Source organism: Solanum lycopersicum, chromosome 2, assembly GCF_036512215.1.
Source record: "Solanum lycopersicum chromosome 2, SLM_r2.1".
Classification (NCBI taxonomy): domain Eukaryota; kingdom Viridiplantae; phylum Streptophyta; class Magnoliopsida; order Solanales; family Solanaceae; genus Solanum; species Solanum lycopersicum.
The window spans coordinates 22716380-22727658 of record NC_090801.1 but is presented as its reverse complement, the minus strand read 5'-3'; the positions used below and the strand labels follow the sequence as shown (position 1 = coordinate 22727658).

Here is an 11279-nt window from a genome sequence, read left to right as displayed (position 1 = left end):
TTGTTTAATGAAGTTTTAAGAGTCGAAATTTAATAATATTTAGTAGAAGGTGTTAAACATGTATTAGAGTGTGTTTAGGGTGGAAAAGTCCGGGTACGACACCCCAAGGACCAACCTAAGGGTCCTTGCGTTAGATCCAAGTCTGCAAATCTAGGCAGTGTGCATCAACAAGCCCAAGCGACGAGCCATCATCGAATAAATGAGGTGTCAACGGCTCCATTGTTAACCACTTAGAAATTTTATGAAATGGACAAAAACATGGTCTCTGAACTCATCGACAGATGTGCAGTACGAGGGCATGGGATGGCTTTGACTAACCTACGGACCGTAGGTCGAGGTCTCGTAGGTCAGCCTGGTTTTTATTTTTTTATTTTAAGTTAGTCGTTTCATTAAGTTAGTTTCTTAGTTGTTCAATTATGTGTTAGGTGTGCCTAATTAAGTTAATTAAGGGACTATATAAATACCTAACCATCATTAAAATAACCTAACTCACTTCGATTTGTAAACTCAAATCTCTCTTCCTTCTCCTTACTTTTGCTCTCCCCAAAGAAGACTGATGTGAAGACCAAAGTCAAAGGGCTTAGGGATTCAATATTTTTACTTTTTCTCCATCAATTATCAAGGATTTTTAAAGTCTGTGAACTCTTCACCTTGGGACTCCTTTCCCCAAATGGTTCTTTCAAAAATTTCCAAAAGTTGAGAAAAACATGAGTTTCATTCTTAATCCGAAATTGATATTTCAAATTGTATTTTCCTTTATATGTTTTAATTATAATGAATTAGTTATGATTGATTATTGGTAAATTAGGGTAGTTGTTCATGTTAGAGCTAGTTGTATGGAGGAGATCATGAATTCACCCTATTTCCCTTACCTTGTGTTATGAATTCATGTTGAATTGGAGTGTTGATGCAATTGACTTAGTTCTTATGATAATTACTATTGTATGATTTTATTAAGCCTATTATCGGATGAATATATTTGGTTGATGGTAAGACCATAGAAGAAGGCTATTGAAGGTGAGTTGGTAAGACCTATGATCTTGAATCCTTACTTCAATTGTGATGGCTTATACTAAATGATGGTATTCAATTGAAGCGTTGAATTGATTAGATTATATAGGTGATGGTATGATGAATGTAATTGAAATGTATTTATTATGTGAATTGCGATATTATGGTAAAGGTATAATGACATAAGGTTGATTATGGATCAATTATGTTCCTTACTATGAAATGATGATGATAATGTGTTAAATCTTACATATGAGGATTGTTATGGAAGGATGTTAATGAAATTCCAAATGACATAATGATTATGATATACAAAGGGTTTGTCTTCTATGACATATACTAAGCTGTGATGATTAATAAAGGGACTTTAGCTTAGCACCAAGTGAACTAGTTATGAGAGAGTGTCCCTTCACAATGTGGGAAGGTAGGTTGACACTGGTTCTCATGAGATATAGATTACAATGCAATTGCGCATAAACCTCCTCAACTCGCATGAGTATCAACTTTTTTTCTTTATTTTTCATATCTAAACCTCCTAAACTCCTACGGATATTTTCCTCAATCACTTAGGATAACTAATAACCTTAATAACAACAAGATTAGAACTGTAAAACAACCCGGAAACATGAATAAAATCAACTAATCTTCTAACAAGTCAACAAACAAGATTTCAACAATATTCTTCAAGAACTTCACTTTTCATCGTTCAATCTACTCAAAAAAATTTGAATTAAACAAGAAGTGTGTGGATGAACTAACCTAACATAGAAATATCTCACATACCTTAATAGGGATCACCCCTGATTTATTCCACTCGAAGATCTTGACGTTCTTAATGAACTTTTGATGTTTTCTCCCTTTTTCCTTCTTCTCATTTCTCTTCTCCAACTCTTAAGCATAAATAACCTTTCTATTCTTAATTCCAATTTGTTTTAACCCAAAATAAACCCTTAAAAAAAATTAGATATAAAAGGGTGAAAAGTCAAGTTTGCCCTTACTAAAATCCAGAATTGGACTTTCCTCCGTTCAACAACCCAACTTCAAAAAACCATATCTCCCACATACGATATCAAAATCGTGCAAACCCGGAACCGTTGAAACGATCTTTCCAATGGATAAAGAACTGGCTCTCAGTCACTATGAGATACATGTCATGGTCATTTGAAATTGATCAAAAATCAATCAAAAATCACTTTTCAAACTTAGGAAATTTTCAGATTTTATTTTTTCTTTCCTAAAGTGATAAGTTTTTGTTTCTTATCTTATTCTTGGATATTACAAGATACAGGATGTTACAATATCTCCCCCTTGGGAATATTTGTCCTCGAATGAGATTTCTTTCACTACGGTAAGATTAGTAACATTAAGTTTAACACTTAATGATCCAAAAGAAAATAACATCCATGCTTACTCATAGTTTATAAATTACTAAGAAGAGAATTATCACCTTGACTTGTACTTTCTCCGGATTCAAAGAGATATGGATACGTCTTCATCATATCCTCTTCAGCTTCCAAAGTCATTTCTTCAACAAATTGGTTCTTCCAAAGAACTTTGACTAACGCAACCTCCTTTGTTCTCGACTTGAAAACTTGGCGATATAAAATTTGGACCATGATCTCTTCATAGCACAAGATATAATTAATTCCAACATTCTCAATCGGTACAATCAATGAAGGATCATCCATGCACTTATTCAACATGGAGATATAAAATATCGGATCAAGCGCTGCTAGCTCTTGTGGTAGCTCCAACTCATAAGCTAGATTTCCAATTCTCTTGGATGTTCTATAAGGTCCAATATACCGGGAACTAAGTTTTCCCTTCTTTCCAAACCTTATCACACCCTTCATGGATGAAAATTTTAGATACACCCAGTCATCCACTTAAACTGAAATAGATTTTTCCTCACATCTATATAGACCATCAGACAACTTTGTGCCGTCTTCAATCTCTCTTGGATTACTTTCACCTTCTCCATGGATTGGTGAACTAGATGTGGTCTGATCAACCATGCTTCACCAACCTTGAACAAACCAATAGGATATCTGCATATTCAACCAAAAAGAACTTCATATGGAGCCTTTTGGATGCTTGAATAGTATCTATTGTTGTAAGAAAAGTCAATTAGAGGTAGGTAATCATCCCAACTTCCCTTGAAATAAATCACGCAAGCCCTCAACATATCTTCTAAGGTATGGATCATATACTCTTCTTTTTCCATTAGTTTGAGGATTAAAAGCAGTGCTTAAGTTCACCTTTGAACCCAAGCCTTTCAAGAAAGACTTCCAGAACTGAGCAGTAAAATTGTGCACCTCTATATGAAATAATCATCACTTGGACTCCAAGAATTCTTACAACTTCTTGAATTTACAAATTTGCATAATATTCCGGTGAATGAGTGGTGTTTATCGGTTAGAAATGGGTTGATTTTTTCATTCTATCGACAATCTTCAAATTGAATCATACTTTCTCTTAGACCTTGGAAATCCTATGATGAAATCCAAATTAATAATCTCCAACTTCCATTCCGTAAACTTTATATTCTTAGCCAACCCTCTAGGATATTGGTGTTCCACTTTCACTTGCTGGCAATTCGGGCACTTGCTAACAAACTCAGTAATGTTTTTCTTCATACCTTCCCACAAATAAGCCTCTCCCAGGTCGCGATACATTTTTGTGGAACCCGGATGAATTTAATCTTGATCTATAATCCTCCTTTATGATCCTATCTTGGAGACCATTAACCCTAGGTACACACAATATACCTTGATACTTCAGTATACCATATCACCCTTGTTCAAAAGCCAACACTCTTTGCTTGTGACATTCTCGTTCAAATCAAGCAAAATTGGGTCTTAGTCTTGCTCTTCATTCACCCTTTGCACTAGTGATGATTAAGTTCCACTAGTCAAGATATTTCCTCCCTCTATTAAATCCATAAGTCAAACTCCCAAACGTACAAATCGGTGCACATTTTTGGATAACTCCCTCTTTTCATCCTCAACATGGGTGTTACTCCCCCTGGATAACCTACTTGAAGCATCAGCAACCACATTAGCCTTAGTTGGGTGGTAATTAATACTCATGTCAACATCCTTGAACAGTTCTAACCAGCTTCCTTGCATGAGATTAAGCTCTTGCTGGGTTAACACATATTGTAGCCTCTTTTGATCATCGATTATATTAACAGAACACCATACAAGTAGTGACTTCATATCTTCAAGGCGAATACAAAAACATCCAACTCTAAGTCATGGGTTGGGTATTTATTCTCATGAACCTTCCACTCCTTGGAGGCATAAACTAGAACATTGTCATTTTACATTAGAACACTGCCCAACCCAACACTAGAAGAATCACAATACTACACAAATCCTTTAGTATCTCTGGTAATGTAACACCCTAAAATGTTAGACCATGATTTTCATGTAATTACACCATTTCTTAATTACTATAATGTGTTTTATTCTCATTTAGGAACTTGTATTTTTTTTTATAATTGAAAATATGCTTACTATAAATTTTTATCATAATTTAAGATATCGTATGGGGGTATTTATGTAAATTGATTAATTAGAATTACAAGTAAGTTGAAATTTATGTCATAAAGTGTATATATATATATATATATATAGGAATATATGTATGAAATTTTGGCAGCACATAATAATTTGGGCAATACCTTGTGGTGACATCTATCCATATGATGAGGATAATTTGTGTAGTTATATATTTTAAACATACTCTTGTGAATTTAGTATGCCTTGAAGTATAGGAACCTTATAACACTATCCAAAGAGTTGTCCTTTAAAATCAAGAGAAAATTGAGATTCTTTTGTCTTGAAACCAACACAGACACACTTCCTTTTGGTATGTGACAAAATCATCTTCTGAACTTGATAGTGCTTCGTATTTAATGCATATCACTTTAAATAGAACTTAGTTTGTTGTAAGCAAATATGATTTGGAATGATATTTCATAGTTCTACAACTCTTACGTTTATGGACAGATCTATGTTTGAGGTTATGGATTTGAAATATGAGAGACAATATACGACAGGTTCTTTCCAGCTACTCGAATTAGAAATCTTGTCTATTCAATGGTTAGGGTTTTGATTATATATTCTTGTGAAAAATGTATTTTGAGGTGATTCTTGGTTTTTGCAATCATAAAAGATGTAGCTACATCTATTATGAAGGATATAAAGTCCAATTTATCCATTTTCACTTTCAAATCTTAGTTGTGACATGAGACATTAAGCTTGCCAGAATCACTGTTCTGTCAACATAGTCGTATTTTTAAAGGTTAAGCATACTTGTGATGATTATCCTTTTTTAGTTCAACATTATTGAGATACTAGAAATTAAATAAGTTATAAAATTGTATTTTTAAGGTTTTATATACTCGTGAACTAGTTGAAGACCTTGAGACGTTTGTGGGTCTATGGTTTTAACTCTTGAAGTGGTGTTGGAGTGTTTCTTGTCTAAAGAACTGAGGTTTGTGTATAAAATTGCACTTGTACTATTATTACCTGATGTGTATGGGAAATTTTATATTGGTACATTGGTTACCTCTTGTTACTTTTCATTGTTGTGTTGTTGTCGTTTAAAATATTAAATACTCTTGTGTAACTTGCCCACTTGTACGGATTGTTTTATCACTTCGCATTCCAGTTTGGTCTTATCCCTTTTTGTGGCTGTGACTTTGTCACTATTGCCATGCCTCTTGATTCGGATCATTTTTTATCTTGACACTGACTTTTAGTTCGTCTTACGTATGAGAGTTGTCCATTTTAAGTACGAACTAGAAAATGACTTTCAATATGGTTCTTGGTTCTCTTGTTTATTGGTCTTTGACCCGTCTTGATACAGGGAGTCGACCCTTCTTGATACCTGTTTGTACTTGGTGTGACAACATAATGTATATATTGGGCGAGTCAAGGTATTGAACAACTTGGAAAATTGTGCTATGAACACTATTGACATTTCAAACTTCAATAATCAAATTTTATACTCTATTGTTTACTTGATTTACTGATTATATTTCAATTATGTTGTCCTTGACTTGATGAATATGCTTAGCGATAGCTATTTCTATCGTAGGGAATGTTCAAGAGGATACTTCAAGTTTGTCATTGAAGATGGAGATTTTGAAAGCCTTTAAAAAGATCACACTTGCATATCTGCATATATATATTTTGTATAAACCTTGGGACTTGTACATGATCTATGTTTTGTATATTCATATGATATTTTGAGGGTTGATTTGGTCATGTCACCATGGGTTGTAATATAAGTACGACTATATATTTTTATCTTTTTGGGGTATGTAAACCTGTGAAGCGTGAACCGGCTGATTTTGGCTATCGTAAGTTGGTAATATTCTTGTTATTTCATCCTTATTAGTGAGGATAATATATATATGATAAGGTCGTCAAATTTTTCTTAACATTTTTTTGGAGGACTTTTTGTCATAAGTTAAAATTTTATGTCATATCAATTCCGATTTAAATTAAATATTTAAATAGGAAAAATGTATATCCTTAACTAAACTATTCATTATGAACTTAATCCATCAACTGAATATTGTGCGCCTTGTGAGCACGTTTTGATCCGCGAAGGCAATCGCTCGGATGTTCCCCTAACCCAACCTAGGAACGGACCGGAGGGAACTGCAGCAAGGGGAGTGTCCGCGTAAAATTAGTATGATCATCATTAATCTCTTTTAATGTCGCAAGTATTAAATAGATTGTCTTGTAAGCTTGTAGTACCTCTCGGAATGTGTGGTTACACGTAAGGTTAAAATGGAGCAGAAGTCAACTTGTTCTTGAACTCCTTAAAGCTTTTCTCACAAGCTTCAGATCATTGAAATTTAACTATCTTCTTATTAAACTTGGTCGAAGGAGACGAGATAGATGAAAACCCCTCAATAAATCTTTTATACTAGCAATCCAAACCCAAGAAAATCCTAACATTGGTAGGAGATGTGGGTCTACGCCACCGCTGAACTACTCTATATTTTGGGTATCAAGTCTAATCTCATCACCGGAATTTATGTTGCCCAATAATGCCACACACTAAAGAACAAACTCACACTTAGAGAACTTGACATACAACTCCTTTTCTTTCAAAGTTTGAAATAATATTCTGAGGTAACAAGCATCATCTTCTTCATTACTTCAATAGATTAGTATGTACTCAATGAAGATGATAACAAACATATCTAAATAAAGCTTGTAGAATAGAGAAGATTCATGAACACTCCTGGTGCTTTGGTCAACCCAAAATACACAACAAAAAATTCATAACGCACATATCTGGTTCTAAAGTTTGTCTTTTGAATGTCACATTTTTGTAACTCTTAATTGAAGGTAGCAAGATCTGAGACCTGATGTTAGTCAAAAAGATAATCTATCCTTGGAAGGAAATACTTATTATCGATGGAAACCTTATTAAATTGGAAGTAGTCTATACACGTCCTAAGGGAACCATTTATTTCTTACAAATAAGACCAAAGAACCCAAAGGTGACACTTAGTCAAATTAATCCTTTATCTAAAGATGTTTCAGCTGTTCTTTCAACATTTTTAACTCTGTTGGTGTCTTTATATATGGAAGAATAGATGTAGGATGAGTATCTGGAATGAATCCTATGTTGAAGTCTATTTCTATCTCAAGAGGGACTCTTGGCAGATCATCAGGAAAAACTTCTCGAAACTCTTTTACTATAGGAACTGACTAAAGGGAAGGTACCTCAGCAGTTGTGTCATTAACTCGGACAAGTAATAAATACATCCCTTTGAAAATAACTTTCTCGCTTAAGATATGAAATAGAGCGACCCTTAGGCACTCCAGAACAACTAGTCCAATTAATTACTGGCTCATTAGGAATATGAAACTTGATCACTCGAATTCTAAGGTCTATTAATGCACACACGCATGAAGTCACTCAATATCTAGTGTGACATCAAAATTTACCATGTCTAACTCTACTAGATAATTCATGATGTTCTTGTGATTCATAGAATTAGAACAATCACGACAGATTATTTCCGCTAGAATGGACTCTACAACAGAGGTATAAATATAGAAAGGTTCACAATTTTCTTTTCAACGTAACGAGTTACAAAATATAAACTTGATCCTTGGTCTAACAAAGCATAAAAATCAAATATAAAGACTTTAATCATACATGTGAGAACATCTAACGAGTTCTCTTGCTCCTGGAGTTTAGTGATTGCATATAGGCGGTTTGCCCCTCCGCCAGTACCAGAATTGGCTTCTCTAGGTAAAGGCATGTATGGTGGATCAACTGATGAAGATTGGGCTCTCTAGCCCGGATTTCCAACCTGCCCATTCGTAGGGCACTCTCTCATGAAGTTACCATCTTGACACACTTGAAGCAACTTGCCTGGCCATCACGATATTTACTTGGGTGGGTTCTACCATACTTAGCACATGCAGGAGCCCAACTACTTCCTTGTTTTATGCTTCCTTGAGACTAAGCTAGCCTAGATATGTAGTTCTACGAATTCTGGTCATGATGCTCACCTCTGTTTCTAGGTGAAGGAGCACTAGCAGATGATAATGCAGGCCGCTTTTGTTTCTAGAACTGTGGCAAATTTGAACGACGTTCTACTACCCAGACTCATTCACAGTCTTAGCTTTCTTGTTTCTGTAATCTTCTCTGTCCCTCAGCTTCCCCTCTACATTTTTTTGCACACAAATCATCAATCGGGATATGTCCATGTCATTGATCAGCATTGCAGCTCTGCCCTCTTTTCTAGACACACGACCCAAGCCAACAATAAACAAGCTCATTCTGCTACTCATATCCTTAACAAGACAATTGGGTAAATTTCAACCCTTACTCATGAACACATAAAGAGTCTTGTTTCAGAGTAAAACTTTAACACCTTTGCCTCTTTTAATTCTCGGGAAAAGAAATGCCCCAAGAAAGTTTTATGAATTTATTTTTGTGTATATATGTTTATTAATTTTTAATAAATATTTTGAACTCCTTTTATGGGTGAAACGTGAAAGATATTATAGTACTCATGAGGTATTGTTCATAGCTATTACATATTGTTGCCCTTATAAATGTATGATATGGTTTCTCATATTAAAAAAAATGGAGAATACTTAAATTGTCTTTTTAGTATTTTTAAAACTTTTAATTGTTAAATAGATGATTTCATAAAAAGAATGTTAAAAAGATTTTGAGTTTTATATTATAAAATCTCAAAAAAAAATCATTATTTCCGCTTTATCACAATAATAATATTAAAACTAAAAAAATGCAGTTTCTGTTATAACACTATTAAATAAGAAGAAGAAGCTAGAGAGAAAAGAAGAGAAGACTTGTTATTTCTCTTGATGAATGAATTTACAATGAAGAGGAGCACTCTATTTATAGGAGAAATCTAACTTGGTCCCCAAGTAGGAGGACTCTTTAATCATATCCTAAAAAGGACTCCACATGATAAACATTCACTATAATACAAATACTTTATAACACTCCCCCTGAATGTCTAATTAATAGATGATGTGCCTCGTCAAAAACCTTACTAAAAAAACTTTAAGAAAAGAAAAACTCTAGTAAAGGAAAAGAGTACACATATCTATTAATACGCATCTAGGCTGCCTCATTAAAAACCTTACAAGAAAAACCCAGTGGGACAAAACCTCGTAAGGGAAAAAGAGTACAACGCGTATTCACTCCCCCTAATGAGAACATTAATCCAGAGACTTGAATATTTGCATTCCAAGCTTGTGCACCATCTTCTTGAAAGTTGCAGTTGGTAGAGACTTCGTAAATAGATTAGTCACATTGTCATTTGAACGAATCTGTTGCACATTTATATCACCATTCTTTTGAAGTTCATGTGTATAGAAAAGCTTCGGTGAAACGTGCTTTGTTCTATCTCCTTTTATGAATCCTCCCTTAAGTTATGCTATGCATGCTGCATTATCTTCATATAAAGTGGTGGGTACTATATCACATTTCAAACCACATTTCTCTCGAATGAGATGTACCATAGACCTTAACCACACACATTCTGTACTTGCTTTATGAATAGCTATTATTTGAGCATGATTAGAGGAAGTGGCTACGATGGACTGCTTTGTAGATCTCCAAGATATAGCAGACCCCCCACATATAAACACATAGCCTGTTTGGGATCGAGCTTTGTGTGGATCAGATAAATATCCTGCATCAGCATAACCAACAAGATTTGGGCTACAATTAATAGAATAAAATATTCCCATATCAGTTGTCCCTTTAAGATATCGCAAAATGTGTTTGATCCCATTCCAATGTCTCCTAGTAGGAACAGAACTATACCTTGCTAACAAGTTAACAACAAAAGCTATATCAGGCCTTGTAGTGTTAGCAAGATACATTAGTGCACCAATTGCACTAAATACGGTACTTCAGAACTTGGAATTTCTTCATCCTTTTCTTGAGGTCGGAATGGATCCTTATTCACATCAAGTGAACGAACAACCATCGGAGTACTTAATGGATGCGCTTCATCCATACAGAATCTTTTCAACACTTTTTCTGTGTAGGTAGATTGATGAACAAAAATACCATTTGTCAAATGCTCAATTTGCAGACCAAGACATAATTTTTTTCTTCCCAGATCTTTCATCTCAAATTCATTCTTTAAATAATCAATTGCCTTTTGAAGCTCTATTGGAGTTCCAATAAGATTTATGTCATCAACATAAATAGCAAGTACAAAAAATTCTGATATTGTTTTCTTTATAAAGAGACATGGACAAATTGCATCATTCGTATAACCTTCCTTACTTAAATACTCACTAAGACGGTTATACCACATGCGCCCAGATTGCTTCAAACCATATAATGATGTTTGCAATTTAATTGAATATATTTCTCGAGATTTTAAATTACACGATTTAGGCATTGCAAATCCGTCAGGAATTTTCATGTATATCTCATTATCAAGTGATCCATAGAGGTAGGCTGTAACCACATCGATCAAATTTATTCCAAGTTGCTCATGGACTGTGAAACTAATGAGATAACGCAATGTTATTGCATCCATAACGGGTGAGTATGTCTCTTCATAGTCGACGCCAGGACTTTGAGAAAATCCTTGTGCCACAAGGCGTGCTTTATACCTTTGTATTTCATTTTTCTCATTCTTTTTCGCACAAAAATCCATTTGTAACCAACAGGTTTAATACCATTAGGTGTTTGAACTATAGGTCCAAAAACATCACGCTTGGCAAGTG

At 34.4% G+C, this 11279-nt stretch overlaps 2 protein-coding genes across 2 annotated transcripts; both read right to left on the bottom strand.

The window, feature by feature from the left end:
- Positions 1 to 2429: 2429 nt before the first annotated feature.
- LOC138341945 (uncharacterized) lies at positions 2430 to 3686 on the bottom strand. Its single transcript, XM_069294129.1, has 3 exons — positions 3493 to 3686; positions 2978 to 3059; positions 2430 to 2858 (listed from the first exon to the last, which is right to left on the bottom strand). The coding sequence occupies exons 1-3, from the start codon at positions 3684 to 3686 to the stop codon at positions 2430 to 2432; spliced, it is 705 nt and encodes a 234-aa protein (XP_069150230.1).
- Positions 3687 to 9749: 6063 nt separating this feature from the next.
- Positions 9750 to 10418, bottom strand: LOC138341944 (secreted RxLR effector protein 161-like). The gene is made up of 2 exons (XM_069294128.1): positions 10050 to 10418; positions 9750 to 9860 (listed from the first exon to the last, which is right to left on the bottom strand). The coding sequence occupies exons 1-2, from the start codon at positions 10416 to 10418 to the stop codon at positions 9750 to 9752; spliced, it is 480 nt and encodes a 159-aa protein (XP_069150229.1).
- Positions 10419 to 11279: the final 861 nt, after the last annotated feature.